General features: G+C 48.6%; 2 protein-coding genes across 13 annotated transcripts; one reads left to right on the plus strand and one right to left on the minus strand.

Annotated features, from left to right (window-relative positions):
* LOC147651129 (uncharacterized) lies at positions 1 to 8,062 on the plus strand. Its single transcript, XM_086846601.1, has 9 exons — positions 1 to 1,139; positions 2,650 to 2,721; positions 2,809 to 2,910; positions 3,325 to 3,432; positions 3,895 to 4,069; positions 4,948 to 5,049; positions 5,348 to 5,412; positions 5,742 to 6,316; positions 7,048 to 8,062. The coding sequence occupies exons 1-7, from the start codon at positions 1,100 to 1,102 to the stop codon at positions 5,373 to 5,375; spliced, it is 627 nt and encodes a 208-aa protein (XP_086702727.1). The 5' UTR covers positions 1 to 1,099; the 3' UTR covers positions 5,376 to 5,412; positions 5,742 to 6,316; positions 7,048 to 8,062.
* On the minus strand, positions 5,223 to 21,200 carry LOC111922312 (uncharacterized). 12 transcript variants are annotated; one of them, XR_015275089.1, is made up of 17 exons: positions 20,930 to 21,151; positions 20,501 to 20,572; positions 20,341 to 20,412; positions 20,188 to 20,253; positions 19,637 to 19,744; positions 18,551 to 18,867; positions 17,814 to 17,861; positions 17,049 to 17,120; positions 16,892 to 16,969; positions 16,706 to 16,804; positions 16,146 to 16,253; positions 15,096 to 15,176; positions 14,822 to 14,907; positions 13,900 to 14,065; positions 11,248 to 11,429; positions 7,247 to 8,487; positions 5,223 to 5,833 (listed from the first exon to the last, which is right to left on the minus strand). XR_015275089.1 is itself a non-coding variant. In XM_086846592.1 (14 exons), exons 9-14 carry the CDS (start codon positions 16,740 to 16,742, stop codon positions 13,175 to 13,177), a joined length of 666 nt encoding a protein of 221 aa, XP_086702718.1. In that variant the 5' UTR covers positions 16,743 to 16,804; positions 16,892 to 16,969; positions 17,049 to 17,120; positions 17,814 to 17,861; positions 18,551 to 18,867; positions 19,637 to 19,744; positions 20,341 to 20,412; positions 20,501 to 20,572; positions 20,930 to 21,155; the 3' UTR covers positions 13,101 to 13,174. The 12 variants fall into 12 exon arrangements, 3 of the variants coding, with proteins under 3 accessions (XP_086702718.1, XP_086702717.1, XP_086702716.1); XR_015275091.1 differs by having other exon boundaries at positions 18,551 to 18,843; positions 20,930 to 21,149; XR_015275088.1 differs by having other exon boundaries at positions 8,343 to 8,487; positions 20,930 to 21,149.
* Positions 21,201 to 22,865: the final 1,665 nt, after the last annotated feature.

A 22,865-nucleotide genomic window follows, 5' to 3' on the forward strand; every position in this document is an offset into this window, starting at 1 on the left:
GGGGAGGGCGGGCGCGAGGGCCGGGGCGGTTGGTGCCCAGAGCCGGGCTGGCGCTGCTCCCTCAGAGCGTTCCCGGCCCGCGCTCGGGAGCCGTGCGGCTCTTGCTCGGGCTCTGGGAGAAGCGTGCGGCCGCTGCTGGGCCCCGGCCCGCAGATCTCGCTACTGGCCGAGGCTGGCCGAGGCTGCAGTGCCAGAGCTGCCGTGCGGCGTGGCACTGCCAGGGCCTCCCGGCCGGGCCGGGCTGGAGGTGCCCACACCTGAGGGAAAGCCCGCCATGGCAGCGCCGGGGCCGCTCCTACCCCGGGGCCGCCGGCAGGAGCCACGGCTGGGACGTGCCGACAGACCGGCACTGCTTGCACGTCTTCAGTAGATGGAGACGGTGGCATCACAAGAGAGCAAACTACTAGAAACACCTGATACGAAACTCCAGAGGGAAACCATAGAATTGAAAGGAAAATGAAGGTGTGCCAAAAGATAAAGAGCAAGAGAAGGAAGACTGAAAACACGCCAAATCTTAATCTTCGTAGTAATTTTTACTATAACATGATGATGGAAAAACCTACTGAACGTTTTGACAATAAAAAAGGGCCAGTTTCATAATTTTACAAGCGTGTTAAACTCTTAAAATAAAGCAGTCACCATTCCTTTGTCTGGTCCTGCCAGTTTAATGATGCAGTTTGATACAGTTGTCCCTCAAATAGTTCAGGTAAAGTGAGCTGAGTATTTAGATTCCAAAGAATCCATGCATAGTTAGTAAAAGAAATCTGCCATTTTGTAGAAGTTCTGTAGTTACTTAGTAAAAAAAGTCATTGTTTTGCCAGTGGTGCTGATCCCTGACCATCAATGCAGGTCTCCTGGAAATGGGTTTTTTAGTAATGGACTGCTACAAAATAATGTGTTGTCTGCTGGTAAGCTGGTACAAACACATTCACTTTTATGGTAAAAACCCAAGTGACCCTAGCAGACTGCTCCTTCTTTTCCACATGTCGTAGATGTAAATTCATGCAGGTTAAAATATGACCACACCTTGGTGCTCTGTCCCCTGCAGCATGCATCTGTGTCACCCGTGTGAGTCTGAGTCAGGCACCTGCAGCGACAAATGGGAGAAATACGGGCTCTGTGCCCGAGTGCTCTGCCAGGTGAGTGGTTCCAGGCATTCCCTCCAGCATTACAATGGGCAATCCCTGCCACCTTGTCCTCATCAGCTCTTGCCCTTTTCTGCAGTATTTTGCCACTCTGCTTTTTCAGCAAGAAAATGAACATATTGGGCTCGTGGGGTTTCACTCTCTGCTGCACTTGCAGTCAAGATGTGCTGATACCTTATGCTGGATATGCACCACTGCAGGGTTCTTCCTGAAGAAAGAACTTCTGGATTCTTAGCTGCACTAGCACATGCAGTGCCTCAGTCATAAGAGCCTCAGAAATATTAGGAGCATGTTTTGTTCAGAAGGTGATCCCAAGAGTTCAGAGTTGGAGCCAGTTCTGTGGGCAGGCTGATGAATAGTCTGGGGCTCCTCTGCAGAGGCCCATTAATTCCTGGGCTGGTTTCTACTGGTTCTGCTCTACTGGCTTGAGTGAAACACATATACACTTAACAGCAGTTCAATTAATCTGGCACAAAAAGTGTGGAACAGGCAGAGCAGTGAAGGGCAGCATGGACCAATTGCTCTGGCACGCCTGACCAGCTCTGATTTAATACTAACACTGCACTCACAGAACTCTGCTCTACTCTGCTCCAATTCCACCTGTAGTAGATGACTGTTCCTCTTCACAATGTCTCTGGGCCTGAGCCCTACGGAGGCTTGAGCTGCCATCTCTGCTGCTTGGCAGTGCCTGCCCTTCAGGGATATTGCACAGTGGAAAGGGTGTTGAGAGTGACCAGGAGCAAGCCCAGAGATCCCCTGGCCTCTGCAGCTTTGGCCTTGTCCACTGACACCTGGCTCCCACGGCCTTACCCAGCCCCATTGCAGTGCGCAACTCCCTAAGGCTGAAGTTGATCCCAGCGCAACATGGAATGCTTCTGATCTCTGCTCCCTTCTAGACTGGGATCATGACATGGATTATCTGGAAGCCCTGGCACATGTCGGTTAGAGATCTATGAAGAATGCTGGAAGCAAGTTTTTAGTGTCTCTTTCTGCACAGAATAATCAGAGTCAATGTGGCAAGAGCTCAGTCTCGTGCCATTTCCCTTAAGAGTCTGAAGGTTGATGGATTGTGGAAACCTCACCCTGCTCCCTTCTGGAGCCCTGAGTGATCCCACAGCATCGCTGTCCGTGGGAAGAAGGAGCATTTTGCTGTCAATCTTCTTCCTGTGTGCAATGCCAGTGTCTCCTTCCGTGTGCTCTCTGCAGCCACGGAGAGGAGCAGAGAGGGAAGGGACCAGGCCCAGGGCTGTGCCTTGCACGGCTCCTTTCCTGGCCCCAGGGAGCCTGAGGATCTCCTACAGAACCATGGGAGCTCTTCTGTCCTGCCTTTGCAGCCAAGCCTATTCGTGAAGGTGGTCTGGCTTCCCAGCTCATGTCCAGGACTGAGCCTCTGGGAGATGCTGAGGGTAGATGAAGGCCTTTCCTCCAGGGAGAGCGGCCAGCTCAGAGCCCAAAAGTCCAGCTGGCAGAGATGACAGAAGCTTCTGTGTCTGTTGAGTTACAGGTGTGTCTGCAGGGAGGACTTTCCCAGCTCCTTTTCTGGATGCTTCACACAAGCCCAGCTCCCATCGCAAGGGTGAGTAGTGTGCCCCTGCTGATCCCCCAGGCTGAACACTGGTTTTGTAGGATCCATTCCTGGGAAATTGGAATATTTTTCTCTAAGGTCTTCAAACAGGAAAGAACACAGCTACAGGACACAAGAAACTCCATGAGCCATCCAGAATCATGCAGAAAATGCTGAAGGAAATGCAGCAGAGAGGACAAGGTGGGTCCGTGTCCCTCAGCTTTCCCCAGAGACTCAGGGCTTTCTCTGCACATCTGGACACGCCGTGCCTGGCACAACAGGAAGGGATCCATGGCAGCCTCACTGCCCTGCTGCTGCTTTCACGGCCTGCAGGGCTGTTTCCCATCCTGACCTGTCTGCAGCTTCTCCCCAGCCTCTGCAGGAAGGCATTTGGCATCAGCTGACAGGGAGCCCAAACTGCAGCACAGGCCATGCACACCCTGAGATCCCCTGCAATTTCTCAGTCGCTGGGTAGATCAGGAGGAGCTCCTCTTGGAGGGTTAGACTTCTCCTGATCTTTGTCTATGTCTTTGAAAAGTATTCCTTCCTGAAGAAGCCAACTCCCTGATGGGCAGCAGTTCCATCTGATCCAGCAGTGCTTCTTCCTTTCTCCAGAGATGGACCAAAAGTCTTTGCAGAAGGCAGAACTTCCTGCAGAATGCAATGGCTTCGTGCCAGATCCTGCTACACGAATGGAGGAGATACCTGACAGTGCCACAGAAGGTGATTGCTGTGCCAGACTCAGCCAGGCTGAGCGGTCCTGCTGGGGTCCCTCCGTGTGATACACATCCTGAAACCTGGGAGCAGCTGCAATGGGTGACCATGGTGGGGAAAGGGCAGAGAGGGAGGCCAGGGCTCCAGTGTGTCCTGACAGGGTCTGGCTCTGTCCCCTTGGGCTGGGGGAGCTGTCACAGAGCAGGGAGGGTCAGGGATGGCTGTGGCTGCTCAGGGATGGCTTTGGCCTGAGTCCCTGGAAGGAGCCACTGCCCAAGCAGGGGCGCCGTCCCTGGGCTCTGCTCCCAGCGCTCTGGGCTTTATTGGAGGGCACAGCCTGTGCCAAGGGGCAGCAAGGTGCCTGCAGGCCCCAGCTCTGGGGCAAACAGAGAACATCCTGGCCGTATCCAGCGTGCTGCCAGCTCAGCAGTGGAGCACAGCACGGGCTCACACTGCCCATTGCTTCTGTAGATGTTATCACTGAAACAGGAGTTTATGTCGAGTATGCAGTGCGCCTGCAAAGAACTGTCTGGCCCCAGGATGTCCACAGGTCCTGCATGATAGGCGCAGTAATGACAGTGTTCAATGTGCCCCTTGTCCTGATATGCTGCTGTTTTGGGATTCGGAAGCTCTATGAGATCAGACGGTAATTTGTTGATTTTTCTCCATAGTTTTCTTAAAACTCTGCTCATAGCACTGGTAGCCTGATTTGTAGTCATGCTGCTGTGCACTTGTGGGTAGTCCTTGGTTGCCCAAATAACTCTGCTGAGAGTTCTGCTGCTGCCCAGGCCTTTCTTTGGCCTCTTCACTGCGGGGCCTTGTCCTGGGGAGCCCGCTCGGGCTGCAGCCAGTGCTGGCTGCCACTGAGGCTGCCTGGCCCAGAGCAGCCCCAGGAACAGCGGGCAGAGACAAAGCAAGTTCACAATATTTGACAATCATTTCATGATAGGACAGAGGTTATTTAAGAGCTCATGTAAAGTTTCATGGTAACAGTGATGTTACTGGACAAGCAAATTTGCTACAATTCAGTGTTAAAACCAATCCAACCTGATGAAGGTTTGGCTTTGGCCTTGAGACTTTGCTCTTTGTGTGAGCCCTGCTCTGGATTAACTCCCAATCAGTCTTGGAGCCAGTTCTGGGTGAAGGCTCATCCGAGACCTGACCCTTGGCAGATTTGGGCTCCAAGGGGCAGCTGAGGCTGCACTGCACGTGACTAGGCTGCATGGCTCCAATATAAAGGGCTTTGAAAAGTGTAAATTACTATATTTTTACTACATGGCTTTTTTTATATAGAATTTAAAAGTCTAATAGAAAGACAATTAGAAGATAAAAATAAAGTAAAATATATAGATGTGGCCAGGTTTCTCTGCATTCAGCTAAGAGAGCACACTTTGCTAACAAAGGATTGTCCCTTAAAAGCAGAACCCTACTACATAGTCATAAATTCTCATACAGAATTCAGACATTCTTCTTAAGTTTTAGATGTTCTTTTGTTTAGTTTTTAACTTCCTCTCTTCTCAATAGATCAATCTTCTTGGTGCCACTGGGTTTTACCCTCTCCTATAACGGGTGCAATAAATTCCTCTCTTGGAGGGTTTGGAGGACTGCTGTCTTTATCTGGACAAGGTAATCTAAGAATGCAGGGGGGTCTCTGACTATCTTTTCAGTCTCTGGGTTATATAAACAAAAGTAGTTTGTGCTTAAATATCATGTTATAGCCTAACATATATATGTATTATACCATTATTTCTAAGTTTCATCAATAACAGAAATAAAAGAAACTATATTAATGCACAAAGTTTTCTAACCTTACACATATAACATTTATTTAATATTTGCGAAAAGCCAATAATATAATATGCACTTAGAACATGTAAGAAATTAACTCACATTTTTTAAACTTTTTTTTAAAAATCTTCTCCAGTTCTTTTTCCAGTTATTTGATACAGTGAATTACGCAGAATTATCCCATGGCAGAATTACAAGACTGTAAGTACTATAAAATGAAATAGCTTTTTACATTCTTCTGTCTTTCACAGACTGTTCAAACTTATGTTGGCTTGATGTGACCAGCAGAAGAGTTTTGCTCTGCTTTTAATTCAAAGAATGAGCAGAGCTGGAACCCGTTGAAAAGAATCTCTTCCCTTCCTAGCTTATGCAAACTGCCAGGGGTCTTTTTTTCCAGCTCTGGGCTGGAATTTAAAACTATCCCAGCAACAAACACTCCTGTAAATTAACTGATATAAATTAGGGATTTGGTGTGTGTGCTCACTAACCCCTGAGCCCCTCTGAGCTGCAGCTCCCTGTTCTCTTTGCAGACAGAGGCTGGCTATGGATGACAGTCGTGCATCTGGCCTGCTGCACAGCACATCCACACAGGAGCTAAGGGATCATCCTTGCACAGCCCATCCTGGAAGAAGAGAGTTCACTGATGAATCCGACACCGTTTTATGGCATGGCAGCAGAATAAAGGCTAGAATTGGTCCTGTTTCAAGCCCTTTACATTTTGCTGTGTGTAATGGAGACAGGAACTACAAGTTTCCTATTCATGCACAATTTGCTGTCTGAGAGCACACAGTTCTCAAGGTCACAGGGGCTTGCAGATCTGTGTCCAAGATGACTTTAATACAGAACCAACCTTTATGTGCAACACCTGTGCTTCAAAACTTTACAATACAAATCACAAGCTGATTCCAGCCGTTAAGTGGGAAAAAACCGAACCAAAGAACAAAACCAAAACTCTGATCCCACAAAAGAGACAAACAAAACAACCACCATGAAAAAAACAGAACCAACAGAAAAAGCCCCACAAATCCAGAAAAAGATAAAAATCAGGTGAAGGAGACAGAGATCCAAGACCAACAAATGGGCAGAGGAACTACAGAAAGGGCAGGTAATAAGAAGGGACAGATAAGAAGTGGCTATGGCACCAAACTAGCCAGGGCATCTGAGATACTCTTCTCACCCTTCTGAAAACAATATGACACAAAAATAAACAGAAAATTAATGATGATGTCTGTGATAATGGGGCTCTGCATGTTTAGCTGTAATCTGTCCACTGTGTGTAACTTCTGTTTCCTTGTTAAGTCACATTATGGATGCTAGCTTTGGAACAGGCTGCAGAGAGCTGCAGAGACTGCAGGCCTATGGCCTCTCAGTCCTGCCTGAGAAGCTAGCCTGGGAATTCAAAGGAGGATTTCAAAACAATCCTCAGAGACAGAAAACAACTGCCAGGTGCTGTTTGTCTGTCCTTTTGTTTACCTTGCAGGAGAGGGTCGAGGGGTAAAGTGCCCCTGACCAATGATGGTGATGTAGCACTTTGCTAGCCAATAAGAGTTTCTTCTCTGTACTTTCCACGTATCTGTCTATAAGACAGGCCTGAAGCAATAAACTAAGGAATTCTCGTGTTGTGACCCCCTTGAGGGTCCGTGTTGTTCTTTATCGCCGTTCCCAATCGGAACGACATCACATCATCTGGCAAGGCTGTTTTTCTGTCCAAAGAAAAGACACTGCACTGGAAAAGGAGGCCAGCTTGGAAAATATTAAAAGTGGGAGGTAAAAATATTATGTTGTTTGGTTGGTTTGCTGTTTGCTCACGGGTTTTTTGTCTGTCTTTGAAAGCAGCTCCTTGGATGTTAATGCAAGCAAGAAGTCCTTTGTAAAGGGCTGTCTTTGCAAAAAACCTGCCACTTCTGTGATGCAAGACAGAAACAGCTTCCCTTGGGCTACAGCTGGAAGGCTTGAAAATGTGTTCCAGAAACTCGTGATATGACAGAGTCTGATGAACACAATTTAATGTCATGAACTGCAAGATGTAAGTTACCTGATAAAATAATCCGAGTATTTCTATGGCAAGCAGCAGGAAAGGGCTGTGCATTGGAATGACAGGAAACAGCCCCAGAGCGCATGATGGACAAATTTCCCAGCCAGAGCAGACCAGAAGCACTGGAAGCACAAAGAGACACACCCAGAAGGCCCAGCAGCTCCTTGCTGAGGGCCCATTTCATGCAAGGACTGGCAGTCAGAATATTAAATCAATTAAAAATAAAAGGGTGGGGGCAGGCAGCAGTGAGGTGGCCTCAAAGGTTCAGCTCTGTACTCTGCTTTTATCACCAATATTCTCCTAGTTCCTGTGTTGGCTTTCCTAGAGCATTTGTAGCTAACAGAGCTTCCAGTCCCTTTGATCAAATCAGTCTTAAGAGCAGTTTGAGGCTGTGTCAGTCATTTAGATGTGAGCACTGACAGGGCTCCAGGCAACAAAAGAACATTAAGTGCAGGCCACCCCTACAGCTTTTCATATTAATGAGCACAAAGCCTTTATTTTTGCAAACGGAGGGATGTTGGGGGCATTTTTGCACCATCAGGTCTAGGTACAAGGCTGCGGATCTACACCGCACTGTGGTAAGGAGAGGAACACAGGTGGGGACAATCCAGGCTGTTAGCAGTGCCCCCACCCCTTTATTAGGGTCATCACAATTGCTTTTTGAGCTCCTAAAGCAGCTGGTGAACGGATCTTCTTCTTTTCTCGCCCCCTGCACACTGACAGGCAAGTTGAACAGAAAATCTGCCCCTCCCTCTATAATCTCTGAGCACCAAAGCAAAGAACTAACCAAAAAAAAAAACCAAACCAAAAAGAAAAGATCACTTTGTGCCCAGGCAGATGTTTTTAAGAGCTTTCTAAGATTGACTAAGCCAGTGCTAACACCATTAATCTCAACAAATATTTTTACTTCCAAAAGTATTGTGCTGAATGAAGTGTCACACACTGTGTGCCTTGCACAAAGCATGGGCCGGCTGCTGCCATGCACAGGTGGGTGCAGGGTCAGACCCTTTACCTTCAGAACGAGCCCTGCCTTCCTGAGGGACAGAAATTCATCTGTCAGAATCCCTTGGAGCTTCTGGAGCTGCTCTTGGCTCACCTGTGGATAATTGGGCTTCTGTGGAGAACTTTGAGCTTGGTTCCAGCACATGGGGTCTGCAGAATCTAAGCAGCATCTTTGTGGGGCTGAGAGGAATGACGCATTTGCCTTTACAAACAAGCTGTGGGTCTGCTGGTAGATGAAACTAGCATTGAGATATAAAAAAAACAGTGGAAAGGATTTTCAACTGATTATTGAATAGAGAAAAGATATTTGCCTTTACATACAAACTGTAGGTTTGCAGATTTATGAAACTGGATATTGAAAGATGAAAGAAACAATGAGAAAAACAAATAAATTCCATAAGAATTAAAAATTAGGAGGGTGGGTTATACATTAGAGTGGAATCTTAGGTATCAGGCACTCTGGGAAGTCTGTACCTCTCAAGTACCTCAGCTAATGGGGAAAGAGAGAAGTAGATGTGGCTGGGAAATTAGGATAAAAAGGAGGCTGTGCCCTCCAAAATCAAGAGACCCTAGGGAAATGGCCCTTGGCCTGTCCCTTTATTCAAATAAAGTGAAAGGTCTCCTCTGACTTTTTTTTGGACATAAACCTCTGATGTTTGTGGATTAATTTTGTTATAAATTTGTATTGTGATATTGGCTTTCACAGATGAATATTATATATTAAATACTTTTTAGCTATGTATGTACTTTTTTTCTTGCTAACAAGTCTTAAGTTTAAAAGAATTTCCTAGGTACAAGGCAAGGAAACCCCAGAGGGCAAGGACACTGGGGCCCAAGTTGTTATCAGGAGAACAATAGAGCTCAAACTGTTATCAGCAGAAGATATGAAGCCCAGCTGCCCTCGCGGGAAGGATGACGGTCCCGGATGGTTATCAGCAAGTGACCATTTGCAAAAGAAAGGAAACCAAACTTCAAATAATGCTGACCAGCAAGAATAATGATGACCAGCAGGGATAGCGCTGACCAGCAGAAAATAAAGATTGTGCAAAAGCATATTCTAGGAAGGTGGAACTAGGGAGGGGACATGTTTTTGAATATGCATAGAATCCTCACAGCAGGAGGGGATAAAGGGAGTGATCCCAAGATACCAGCTGTGTTCCCGGCAAGGCGCCAGGGCACCTGGCCGTTTTAACCCTTTGCTTTATTTCTTTTGTCTCCTAATTGTCTTTTGTTTATATTAAATTCTTTTTATAATTTATTAAGTGAATCTCGTTTTTAAGAATTTTTTCCTGAAAGGGCCAACAACAGACTGGAAAGGAAAAAAATCAGCGTCAGAAACCTGTGAGATGGAAAACTTTTGGCTGTTCAAGATAAAAAATGTCAACTAAAAATCTCTATGGCAAAGAACAACTTTTCTCACAGAATTACAGTAGAAAAAATGGTGCAGGTGTTACAATAACAGCCAGTGCCCACAGCAAAGAGAATTCCCTGTCCTGTGGGCTCCAAAAAACACACATGAATGTGGCACCCGTCCTGACTAGTCCCAAAGTATTTCTCTGTAAGAAGCACTGGAGAAGCGCATGGGGCAAAATTCTTCAAGTGCCAGGTTCTTGTGCAGCAGAAAAGTTGTAAAATCTAAAATAATTTAGCAACTACAATAAATCCATCATTTATGGCTTGTAAATATTTCAGTGAATCTCAGTTACTTCTGGCCAAAAACAAACACAAAGTGTGGTTTCATAACAAAATTCTAGTTTGTTCCTATTTGTGGCAGAAGATGAGATTACAAGCTGGCCAGCTCAAGAAGCCAAGGAGGATTGACCCTTCTCTGTCATATTTTCCTATTGTCACAGGAATTAAGACCAAGAATTTGGCTAAATGGAGGGGTAAAACCGAGGATGGATGAGGGTTTACATCCTAAGACTTCATTTGCTAGAGTACAAACAGCTTTGCTGTGCATGGACCTCCTTGCTAAACCTCTTTGCCTTCAAACTCCCTTCCTCCATGGCAGAACTGAACAAGCTCCTTATGTCAGAGCTTCAAGTTCCAAGCTGTGTACCGAGTTAATTGTAATGGATCCATTACCAGTCCATGGGGCTGCTGTCATGAGGAGCTCAGGTGGCTTCTTGAGATGAAAATCAATGTGCCGTTTGTCCCAGCTCCATGTGTCTTGCGTCAGCACTGGCTCCACAGGAACACACTGAGTGTTCCCATGCTATTTCTAAATGAAAACTGAACCTCCTAAAGAAGCCAGGCCAAATTCACCAGATAGCAGTCACAAAAAGTAATTTAGGCAGTTTGCTGAGCATTGATCTAACAGCTACCACCTTCCCAAAGTTCAAGCAACACAAAACAAGGCTCTTTCCTCTGTAAGCGGCTGTTTGCCATATTTGATACACATGGAGAAGAACAAAAAGCCACTTCCACTGTGGAAACATGAGCTGCAGCTATGAAGTAAATTGTGCTGTGCTCAGTAGCTCACCTGCTGATTTAGTTCTGAGGGGGTTTTAGAGAGAAGATACTAAAATAAAATTTCACAAGAAAACTCTCAAGTATCTAAAATATGCAGTATTATGTTATTTTCTACCTTCAATATTCCCAGCACACAGCTTAAGGAAGAAAGGAATTTATGGACCATCACAGAAGAAAAAAATTAAAATGAAAAAAGGACTTTTAAAGGTATAACAGCTATGGCCACCAGCCATTTTCCAGCTTTGCAGGATTTTAGTTCAAAGTCTGTCTAAACAAGCCAGCATATGTCTAGCAAGAAAGAAATCACAGTTCATGTGTGCTCCTAAACCCAGGCTTTGCTATATCAAAGATGGATGGTATTATTTTCCAGCTCTCAATAGATGTGTCATATTTACAAATAAATAAAATCTCATGCATAGAAATATTTCATAGATTAGTAATATAGATAGATAGGTAGGTAGGTAGATAGATAGATAGATAGATAGATAGATAGATAAAGTCAGATAGAGATATTTGAATGCACTTGCCTGTATAACTTTGTATAGAAAGAGATGAGGAAGTGAGAGGTTATACTTTCCCACAAGTGGAAAACAATCCTTTTTTCCAGTAGCATCAGCTTCCTTCTTCAATGGCCACAACACCAAACGTGGACAACATGAAAACCAAACCAAGAAGATCCTGTGATCCCATTGGCCTGTGCATGCAGCACCTTCAAGAAAGTAATGCCTGACTCTTAATACTACTGTGGTGTTAAAGAGATTTATTCCCAACTTTGGTGTCAAGATGAACAAACTGAAGCTGGTTACTGTAAAATGCCTGCACAATCCCTGTAAAATCCCTGCAAATCACAGCCAAAAGAAGGATGAGGCCAAGGCATCAACTACCAGGGCACAAGAGACCTCAGATCCTCCTTCAATCCTGGCTGCATTGCAGCCACCCAAGCACCAAGAAGAAAAGGCCCTTACTGAGAGCAAGCAAACTTAACCCTCTGCTAGGACACAAATTCAGAGGGAAAAAGAATTAAACAACCCCACAGCATTAGCCACACTTCCAGTGAGAAGGATTGGGACTTGCTGCCCCTCAACACTTCCCCAGCAGGTTCACAAAGGTAACTGGGATTGAAGCTGTGCCCTCGGAACCAAGAGAGCCAGCCTCCCTTCAGGTAAGAAACCACGGCCTCAGTTATACCCCTGGGTGCCTCCTGTGCCCCAGAGAATGGCCATAGCTGTAAATGTGTGTTTGGCTGCAGCACAGGGCCAGGCTGAAGCTTGGCAGCCTCATCAGACCTCACAGCTGCGGCCATTCCCTGCCAGGGCCCTCACCTGGCCCAGCCCGGCCTGAGCAGCCTGGACTGGCCTCAAGGGATGGGCTTTACCTGCCCACTGTGCCCACAGGCAAGGCCCAAGAGCTCGCAAGAGGATTCCTCCCAGCTTTGTAAAACCTCAGCCAAGAGTGCCCTTTGCTGTGCTGAGAAGGGTATAAAACCCTCTCAATTAAACCCTACTGCACACCTCATGTGGGAACACTGCACACCTTAGGAGAGAGTCCAAATTAGCCCTGTGTGCCTCATGAGGTGCAGGCCCAGGTGATGCTGATATGCAGATAGAAAAATTCTATAACTCGCAGAGTAGTTATGAATTTATTCAGCGTATGAGGTTCATGGGGGATATCTCCTCCAAAAAAATGCACACTTTTAAGATTTGGCTTTCTCTTTTTATCCTTTACAAACTAGGGTTGCACAATATGCCTAATACATATTCATTTCCCCTAACCCTGCTAGTCCTCGCTTCATATTAAAATTAGCTTCACGCCCCTTTGCGGCTTCATACTGCTCATTTTTTGTCAGTTCGGTGGTTGTCTGGGGGGGGTCTCTAGGATCAGGTCAGCAATTTTCTTCTGAGCTGAACTTTTCACTTTGTCTTCTCGCACATGCTCCTTTTAGTCCTTTGACCACCTTTTGGACTTCGATACCGTTCCTTTCGGCTGGGAGGTCCAAAGAATCCCCTTATCCTGTGGTGCCTTTGTCTTTGCATCGTGTTTGTGTATTCTAGCTCTGTATCTTATCTTGCAGTCTCGCTCTTTCCCTGCTCTTGTGGAGCAGGGTATGGTTTTGTGGTCAACCCCGCCATCTTCTGGTCAAGCATTTCTTTATGCTTAATTCCTAATTCTTAATTTCTCTGCTTCAATGCCACTGAAGGAAATGTGCCCTCAGCCCAGGGACGCTCAGCTTGGACTCCCCCAGCCCCTCGGGGCCCCGCTGCTGGTCACAGCAGCCCCTGCCTGGCTCCTGCCTGCCCACACCGTGGTCAGCCCCGGCAGCTCCTGGACACAGGGCTGGTGCCATGTGGGCTTTACTGGTGGTACCAGCCAGACACTGGGGTGACAGTTTCATTTCTTTATTTGAAAATAAAACATGGGCCAAGGCCTGCTCTGGTGGATAGGGGCTGCCCACCTTCAGTCCTGGCCAGGGTGCAGGGCCAAGGGGCTCAGGGGGAGAGGGTATGGCTTTGGAGGTGTGGATATTGTGATGCCCTCAAGACAGGGCTGCACCAGGACCACAGATAGGTTCAGAGGTAAAGAGCAAGAAAGACTGGTCAACTTCTCATTGACTAAAGTCTTTGGCTGGTCTTCTGAAGGTGCAGATGTGCTCCTGTTGAGAGAGGAGATGGCTGAGGCCCCCAGCTGCCACTGGCACAGAGAGACCCTCCTGCACAGCAGGGCCCAGAGCGGCCAAGGCTCCCCAGCACGGCTGCAGCTGCTGGCACAGCTTGGCCCAGCTGGAGAGCTGCCCCTCAAGGCCCCGGCGAGCAGGGGATGGCTCTGGGCAGGGTCCCTGGCCAGGAGCAGGCCCCAGAACGCCTCTGCCTTTCAAGGGCAATCTTGTCCCTGCTCTTTCCCCTGTCCACCTTGCTTTGCCTCTGCCTGCTGCTCCTGGGGCTGCTCTTGGCCAGGCAGCCTCAGTGGCAGCCAGCACTGGCTGCAGCCCGAGCAGGCTCCCAAGGACAAGGCCCAGGATTAAAAGGCCAATAAAAGGGCTGAGCAGCAGCAGAACCCTCAGCAGATTTCTTTGGGCAACCAAGGACTAGCCACAAGTCCACAGCAGCCTCACTGGGAATGTTTCCTGACTATGAGCAGACTTTCAAGAAGCTGTTTGAGGTAGAGATCAGCAAAACACTCACCCTTTTCTGTTCCAACAATACCAGATTCCAGCACAGCACATCATCAGGAAAAGGGCTCCAGCAACCAAAATGGCCATTAGCTTAATCAAACCATGTGTTCCCGGGCTGAAAATTCTTCTCATGCTTTCCCAGATATTCTGAGCATGAGTTGTGGTGCCGGCTGAATCTGTGGGAGCAATGGGCAGTGTGAGTCCATGCTGTGCTCTGCTGCTGAGCTGGCAGCACGGTGGATATGGCAGGACGTTCTCTATTTGCCCCAGAGCTCTGGCCTGCATGCACCTTGCCACCCCATTTCGCACAGGACATCTCAGTACCCAAACCCCTGAGCTTGCATGGTATAATTCCTCTGCGCTGTGCTGGTCTTCTTCAGAAAATGCTTGTCAAAGACATGGATAAAACCCAGAAAAATGCCCAGGCTTTTGGAGCTGCTCCGGGGCCCTCCTTCTTCTAAACACCCTATACACCTGATGTAGCCCGAGACCAGGAAATTTCAGGGTGTGCATGGCCCATGCTGCAGTTTGGACTCCCTGCCAGCTGATGCCAAATGCCTTCCTACAGAGGCTGGGGAGAAGCTGCAGCCAGGCCAGGCTGGGAAACAGCCCTGCAGGCCATGAAAGCAGCACTGGGGCAGCGAGGCTGCCATGGATCCCTTCCTGCTATGCCGGGCATGGCGTGTCCAGATGTGCAGAGAGAACCCCCGGCTGCTGAACCTCAGGAGATGTCTGAGGGAGATGGAACCACCATTTTGTCCATCCAGATCACTCAGGATTATTTCCAGATTTCTCCATTGCTACATTACTATGTCCTATAGGTTTGTTCTTGCTTCTCAGGGGATCTTAAGATAAAGTATTTTCATTTCCCAGGAATGCATCCCACAAAACCAGAGCTCAGCCTGTGGGGTCAGCAGGGGCACACCACTCACCCCTGCAGTGGGAGCTGGCCTTGCATGCAGCATCCATGTCAGGAGCTGGGAAAGTCCTCCCTGCAGACAGACCTGTAACTGAACAGCTACAGAAGCTTCTATCATCTCTGCTGATCTGCACAGGCAGCACTGAGCTGCAGGAGAGGTGAGGGGATCGCGCAGGCCGAGGGCACACACGTGCATGGCTCTGTTCTGGCACTTGCAGCAATGCTGCCCTGACCGAGCTCTGGGCTCTGAGCTGGCCGCTCTCCCTGGGGAAAAGGCCTGGACCTACCCTCATCAGCCTCCTCATCACCAGGCTCAGCAACTGATATGGGTTGGGAATCCAGATCATCATCATCATCATCAGGTTGATCTGCAAAGAAAGGCAGGACAGAAGAGCTCCCATGACTGTGCTGAGAATTCTCCTTCGGTCTGGAGTGGCAGGGAGTGCACCTGGGTGACTGCTGCCCTCCAAGGCACTCCCTCATCGCTGCCTTCCACTCAGGAGCAGGGGCAGGGGGACCATGTGCCTGCAGTAGCCCCACACTGGGATGGAAGGAGCCCCTTGCATGGCAGTCAGGGGAGAAAGGACACCCTGGAGCTGCCAGCAGCTCTGAACTGAGCCTCAGGCAGGGCCAGGGCTTGGTAGCAGCAGCAGGAGCAGCTCAGGCTCCCTGGGGCCAGCAAAGGAGCTGCATAAGGCACAGCCCCAGGGCACAGCCCTGGGCCTGGCTCCTTCCCTCTCTGCTCCTCTCCATGGCTGCACAGAGCACATGGAAGGAGAGACTGGCATTGCACATGACAACTGACATCTAAATTCTCCTTCCTCCCACTGACAGCGATGCTGTGGGATCACTCAGGGCTCCAGAAGGGAGCAGGGTGAGGTTTCCACAATCCATCAACCTTCAGACTCTTAAGGGAAATGGCATGTGAGTGAGCTCTTGCCACACTGACACTGATTATACTGTGCAGAAAGGAACATTGAGAACTTGCCTCCAGCCTCTGTCAAGGTCTTCAAACCACCATTTACCAGCATTTCCAGATATTCCATGTCACTATCCCAATCCAGAAGGGAGCAGAGATCAGAACCATACCATGGTGTGCTGGGATCCCCTTCTGTTTTAGGGAACTGGGCATTGCAAGGGGGTCAGGTAAGGCTGTGAGAGCCAGATGTCAGTGGACATGGCCAAAGCTGCAGAGGATCCTGGGGAGCTCTGGGCTGGTTCCTGATCACTCTCAAAACCCTTTCCATGCTCTATACAATATCCCTGAAGGGCAGGCACTGCCAAGTGTTGGCAGCTCAAGCCTCAGCAGGGCTCAGGCCCAGGGGTACAGCAATTACCTCCCGGGACTGTGCCTGGCATGGCCTCCTTTCCTGCGGTAAAGGCTGCCAATGAGCCACTGCTTCCTCCGGGAAACACCACCTTCAACAAAGCTTTTTTGTCCTTCTCTGGAAAAAGAAAATTGTACAACAGGATCAGATGGAACCATTTGCCATTGTGGAAGTGGCATCTTCAAGAGGCAATGCTTGTCAAAGTCATGGATAAGGATCAGGAGAAAGGCCAGGTTATTGGGGCTGCTCCTGGGCCCTCCCTCCCCGAAACAGCCCCTACACCTGATCTACCCAGAGATAAGGAAATTGCAGGGGATCTCAGGGTGTGCATGGCCTGTGCTGCAGTTTGGGCTCCCTGTCAGCTGATGCCAAATGCCTTCCTGCAGAGGCTGGGGAGAAGCTGCAGCCAGGTCAGGCTGGGAAACAGCCCTGCAGGCCGTGAAAGCAGCAGCAGGGCAGCGAGTCTGCCATGGATCCCTTCCTGCTGTGCCGGGCACGGCTTATCCAGAGGTGCAGAGAAAGCCCCCGGCTGCTGAGTCTCAGATGTAGGCTGAAGGACATGGACCCACCATGGCGTCTCTCCAGATCATTCAGCATCTTGTCCATGTGTTTGGATTTCTCCAAGGACTTACTATGTTCTGTAGGTTTGTTCCTCCCTCTAGGAGGACCTTAACAGAAAATATTTCCATTTCAGATGAATGCATCCCACCAAACCTGTGCTCAGCCTGTGGGGTCAGCAGGGGCACACTACTCACTCCTGTGATGGGAGCTGGGCTTGTGTGCAGCAACCAGGAAAGGAGATGGGAAATTCCTCCCAGCAGACACACCTGTAACTAAACAGCCACAGAAACTTCTGTCAACCTGCTTCTGCTGGGTTGTACAGGATTATTCCTTGTTTGTACAGTGATGTACCTGCAAAATGCTTCAGAGGCTGCAAATCTTCATGAAGCCAAACTGCTGGATAAGCCTTCCTCCTACCGTCATCTGGAAGGAAGTAAAGAACCATTCCATGGTGTGCTGGGATCCCTTCTAATCCTTCAGTTTAGGGAACTGGGCACTGCAAGGGGGTCGGGTAAGGATGTGGGAGCGAGATTTCAATGGACAAGGCAAAAGTTACAGAGGGTCCTGGGGATCTGTGGGCTGGCTCCTGATCACTCTCCACCCTCTTTCCATGCTCTGTGCAACATCCCTGGTGGGGTGACAGGACCAGCTTAAGGCATGGGGTCTCTCACTGCCACAGAGGAAACCCTCCCTAAAGCCCTGGCCAAATCTGCAGCTGGCAGTGGCAAAAATATCCCTACCTCCCTTCTGCCCTCCCTCTTTCCCTCCTTCAGCTGGGACAGCTCCTGCAGCCCAAGGGGACAGAGCCAGGCGCTCTCAGGACACAATGGAACTATACCCTCTCTCTCTGCCCTTTCCCCACCATGGGAACCCCTTGCAGCTGATAGTAAAAGGTTTTAAAATCTTAGAAAATTTGGGAACTTAGAAAGAAAGTTACGCTTGGCAAGCCTGGGAAAAGGCTTTAGCAAGCTTCTGCTTGCTAAAGATCATATGAAACTGCACCCGTGTAATCAGTATATGATAAATGACACAATTGTTAGATATGATTAGATATAATTATTGTGCAAAGAACATGAGTGTCGTGGTTTTAAACCACTAACTAAGAAAATTACTTACTTCTTGCTGTGAGATATGGATTAGAATAAGAGCAAAACAGGCATACAACTTAAAAGGGAAAAAAAAGAAAGTTTATTGACAAACCACAATAATAAGAACACCAGAATAAACTTCCAGAAAAACCTTTCCATCCCCTATCCACCCACTATTCTCTTGTTCACATGACAACAGAGACAAAAACTCTGGAACTCTGATGGTTAACACAGTCCCAATTCTTGCTAGTATGTTCACCAGTCTTTATAGAGAAACAGAAGTTTCTTCCTGTTAATTTATGGAGATTCTCACAAGAAAACTATTTTTGTTATAGTTTTCTATTGCCCTAATGTTAGCTGTCCAGAGCTGCTATTATTAGAGTTCACTCCTCCCATTCTCACATCACTCTGAAGTGTGTATGGGCCATGCGTCTAGAGATAGCATTTTTAAGGATAAGTTATTCAAAGGCAAAAAAAAGTCTTCTTCATCTGTTTCTGTGAGCTTCACCAGAAAACAGTTTTCTCATGGCCTCTCAGGGCTTCAAATCTCCCAACAGTTTTCTCATGGCCTCTCAAGGCTTTTAATCTCCCAGTACTTCACTATACTATAATTACTCTTTACTCAAATTTACACTTTGAACACTATTCCTCTCTAGATCTTATATCATGAATTAAAGGAGTTCTTTTCAGGACTTCATTGTCCATCTCCATAGTTTTAACAGGGAGATATTTCAGCTTAATTAAAACATCTTCTTAATTCTCTACCTTTCCTGAAGCTTCTTTTCTTTCCTGTCACTGGTAGTTTATAAAGTCTCTTTTCATGTTGATCTCTCTCTCTCTCTCTCTCTCTGGATAAAAAGATTAATCCGCAAGTCTCATCTGGGTAATGAAAGAGTTAACATCTTGCCCAGGCTTTTGTAGATGGTTCGAGGATCTCTGCCGAACAGGAGCTGGAGCCGTCTGTGATGGAAGGTTCCTCATGGCTGCTCTGGAGCGTGTGGTCGCTACTCCAACCCGCTGCAAGTCCAGAGCCTCTCTCTTTCTTCACTGGGCAGTTTCTAGTGAATTAGTTACAGCAAAACCTGCAGCCGAGCCAGAGATCAGCTCGGCCCGGCCTGGCCCGGGGAAAACCTTCCCCAGGCCCCCCCATCTCCCGGCCGGGAGACGGGGCAGGCCCGGCCCCATCCCCGCCCGGCCGCATGGCCTGGGCAGGGACGGGAGGCCTGGAGCTCCGCCACCCGTCACAGCCAGGAAACAAAGAGAACCCAGAGAGCTCTGCTTTTACATTTTAAGGTAGGGTTCACAAGTTGATCCCACTTTTCAATGGCCTAAACTGCTGTCAATTCCCAGCAATGACCGATAATTGGTCAGGAGAAAAGACTCCAAGCACTTCCCAGCAACTCCAACTCCCTTAAAGGTAAAGTAACTCCATGACAATGAGGAACAATGTTAGGGGGTTGAGGGGGATCACGAGAAATTCATGCTTGGATAAAAACAATGCATACAATAGAACAATATAAGTTTAATAATTAATATAACGATAGAGTATATATATGTTCAGCTCAAAACCAAGGTGGGTCAAATTAGGTTATGTGTACTCCTGACACCCAGAGCTCTTCAATAAAGCACCTTCATATAATCATTCCATGATTATGTGTTCCTGAACACTAACACAGCCACTGCCAAGTTTCAGGATGTGTCTCTCACAGAGGGACCCCAGAAGGACTCCTTAGTACCCAAGTGTCCTGAGTCTGCTCGAGATAATTCCTCTGAGCTGTGCCTGCACTGCAAAGCAGCAGAGATGGCAGCTCAAGCCTCAGCAGGGCTCAGGCCCAGAGGCACAGCAATTACCTCCTGTGACTGTGCCTGGCATGGCCTCCCTTCCTGCAGAAGAGACTGCCAATGAGCCACTGCTTCCTCCGGGAAACACTGCCTTCAGCACAGCTTTTTGGTCCTTCTCTGGAGAAAGGAAGATGGACACATGGATCGGGCTCCCCAACAGGAAGGTGGCATCTTCAGGAAGGAATACTTTTCAAAGTAATGGATAAGATTCAGAAAATCGTCTAAACTTTGGATCCAGGCCAGGGCCCTCCCTCCTCCAAAGAGATACCATTCCAAATCTAACCCAAGACCAGGAAATTGCAGGGGATCTCAGGGTGTGCATGGCCTGTGGTGCACTTGGGGCTCCCTGTAAGCTGATGCCAAATGCCTTCCTGCAGAGGCTGGGAAGAAGCTGCAGCCAGGCCAGGCTGGGAAACAGCCCTACAAGCCATGAAAGCAACAGCGGAGCAGTGAGGCTGCCATGGATCCCTTCCTGCTGTGCCAGGCATGGCGTGTCCAGATGTGCAGAGAAAGCCCCCGGCTGCTGAGTTTTAGGTGAAGGTTGAGGTAAATGGACCCACCACGGCATCTCTCCAGATCATTCAGCATCTTGTCTCCTGTAGGTTTGCTCCTCTCTCTAGGAGGACCTTAACAGAAAGTATTTCCATTTCCCAGTAATGCAGCCCACAAAAACAGTGCTCAGGCTGTGGGACCAGCAGGGACACACCACTTACCCCTGTGATAGGAGCCGGGCTCGCGTTCAACAACCAGGAAAGGAGATGGGAAATTCCTCTCTTCAGGCACACCTGTAACTCACCAGCCACAGAAACTTCTGTCACCTGGTTCCTGCTGGGTTGTCAATGATTATTCCTTTTTGGGACAATGAGAACATACCTGCAAAACGCTTCAGAGGCAGCAAATCTTCATGAAGCCAAGCCGCTGGAGAAGCCTTATTACCACTCACATCTAGAAAGGAGCCACAGATGAGAGCCATTCCATGGTGTTCTGGGATCCCCTTCTGCCTTAGGGAAGGGAGCACTGCAGGGAGGTTGGGGAAGGTTGTGGGAGCCAAATGTCAATGGACATGGCCAAAGCTGCAGAGGGGCCTGGGGAGATCTGGACTCGCTCTGGTCACTCTCCACCCTCTTTGCAGGCCATGTGCAACATCCCTGGGGGGGTGGCAGGACCAGCCCTTGGCCCCTAGGGACTCTCTCCCACCCACAGAGGAAGCCCTCCCTAAAGCCCTGAGGAAAACCATCCCAAACGCTTCCCAGGGAGAAGGAAGTGCTGTCCCAGGAAAGGGAAGCCAGGCTGCCTGCTCACCTGCTCCCTGTGCTCGCTGTGGAGAAGCCTGGGCAGCCCTGTCAGGCAGGGCCACTGCCAGGAGGAGCAGGAGGAAGAGGCGCAGAGCAAAGGCCATGGTGCCTTGCCCTCTGCCAGTCCTGCAGCTCTTGCTGCCACCACTGTCCTCACAAAGATATCCCGATGTCAGACCCGCTGCTGCCACCTCCGCTGCTGCTGCTGCAACAGTCGCAGTCAAGGACTGACTGCTTGGTCCGTGTGGTGCTGTGCAACCACGGGGCTCTGGGACCTCTGTGACCTCAGAGCCTGCTGTGACTTCAGCCAGCTGTCACCCCAGAGCCTGCTGTGACCTCATGGCCAGGGTGGAATTGTGTGGGGAGTGAGATCTGCCTCCTTCAGCAGGGAGCTCATCCTACCCAGCAGCTCTGTCCAAGGGCTATACACGGTCCCAGCCCAGCTGATCTCACAGGATGGGGATAAATGGATGGAGAACAGCCCTTCTGGGATGGACTTGTGGCTGCTGCTAGATGAGAGGCTGGACATGAGCCAACCATGTGCCTCCAAAGGAGGCTGCCCAGCAGCTTGAAGGAGGAGATTGGACCACCCTTCTCCTCTGGTGAAAGCCCAGCTGGGGTACTGCATCCACCTCTGGGTGCCCAGCACAGGAAGTACATGGTCCTGTTGGAGCTAGTCCAGAGGAGGTACAAAATGCTCTGAGGGCTGGAGCCTCTCTGCTTTGGAGACAGGCTGGGATAGCTGGAGGTGTTCAGCCTGGAAGAGAGAAGGCTTCATGGAGACCTGATTGCTACCTTTCAATACTTTAAGGGGGCTTGTAAAAATGATGGGACAGATCTTTTAGTAGGGCCTGTTGTGACAAGACTGAGGGGGAATGATTTTAATCTAAAAGATGGTAGATTCCAACTAAGAAAGCCATTTTTTACACTATGGGTTTTGAAAGCCTAGCACAGGTTGCTCAGAGAGGTGGGTATCCATCCCTGCTGATATTCAAGCTCATGCTCTCAGCAACCTGATCTAAAGGTGTCCCCGCTCACTGCAGGGCACTGGACTAGATGGCCTTTAAATGTCCCTTGCAAGCCAAGCCGTTCTGTGCTCCTGTGTACCAGCAAAGCAGTGCTGGAATAATGCTGGGGTGATGATGCTGGCACCTGTGTTTGGATAGTTGTGCCATTTAGCTATTGGCCAAGAGAGGATTGATGGGCTGCACAGTGAAGTCTGCAAAGAACAGTGCGCTCAAGGAGAAACAGGAGAGGAACTTTGCTTCCAGTTCAGAGAAATGCCCACATTTGGCTGCCCATTCCTTGTTAAGCAGTAAAGGAATGTTCTGAAGATCCCTTCAATGTGGGTGCACTATTGGCTGTATCAGTACTTGTGTTCTGTGAAACACCTAAGTTGTTACATCTTCTTGCCCAATTTATCACTGGATAAAACCCAAATACTGCATTTCTCCATGTCTACTTTCTTCCAAGTAAAGGCAGATTTTGTTCATTCTTCAGTGGGACATATTCATCTGTTGACAAGCAAATTCTTCTTGCCATTGAAACAATGTTGATTTGCTCTACCTGAATTGTAATTAAGACTTACGTCTCACTGTAATTAAGGCTGATGGGTTGTGAGGCAAAGTGTTGTGTAATTTTCCCTATATGAAGTTTTTCTCTAATTAAATGAAATTTAAAGACAGGTGAGTGTTTTGCTGATCTCTGCCTCAAACCAATTCTTGAAAGGCTGCACATAGTCGGGAAACATTCCCAGTGAGGCTGCTGTGGACTTGTGGCTAGTCCTTGGTTGCCCAAATAACTCTGCTGAGAGTTCTGCTGCTGCCCAGGCCTTTTATTGGCCTCTTAATTGCTGGGCCTTGTCCTGGGGAGCCCACTTGGGCTGCAGCCAGTGCTGGCTGCCACTGAGGCTGCCTGGCCAAGAGCAGCCCCAGGAGCAGCAG

This window comes from Cyanistes caeruleus, chromosome 11 (genome assembly GCF_971803275.1).
Source record: "Cyanistes caeruleus chromosome 11, bCyaCae1.hap1.1, whole genome shotgun sequence".
Classification (NCBI taxonomy): Eukaryota; Metazoa; Chordata; class Aves; order Passeriformes; family Paridae; genus Cyanistes; species Cyanistes caeruleus.

What these genes read in the sequence shown, in the direction of transcription:
- LOC111922312 (XM_086846590.1), bottom strand. Translation starts at nt 16,742, where the DNA reads ATGGACAAGATGCTGAATGATCTGGAGAGACGCCATG. An exon ending in TGATCTGGAGAGACGCCATG is followed by an intron (nt 16,254 to 16,705) that starts GTGGGTCCATGT and finishes TTCTTTTTCCAG; the next exon opens with AGAAGGACAAAAAAGCTTTG. An exon ending in TGATGAGGAGGCTGATGAGG is followed by an intron (nt 14,900 to 15,095) that starts GTAGGTCCAGGC and finishes GTAGCTGTTCAG; the next exon opens with TTACAGGTCTGTCTGCAGGG.
- LOC147651129 (XM_086846601.1), top strand. Translation starts at nt 1,100, where the DNA reads ATGGGAGAAATACGGGCTCTGTGCCCGAGTGCTCTGCCAG. An exon ending in AATGCAGCAGAGAGGACAAG is followed by an intron (nt 2,911 to 3,324) that starts GTGGGTCCGTGT and finishes TCCTTTCTCCAG; the next exon opens with AGATGGACCAAAAGTCTTTG. An exon ending in GCTGTCTTTATCTGGACAAG is followed by an intron (nt 5,050 to 5,347) that starts GTAATCTAAGAA and finishes AATCTTCTCCAG; the next exon opens with TTCTTTTTCCAGTTATTTGA.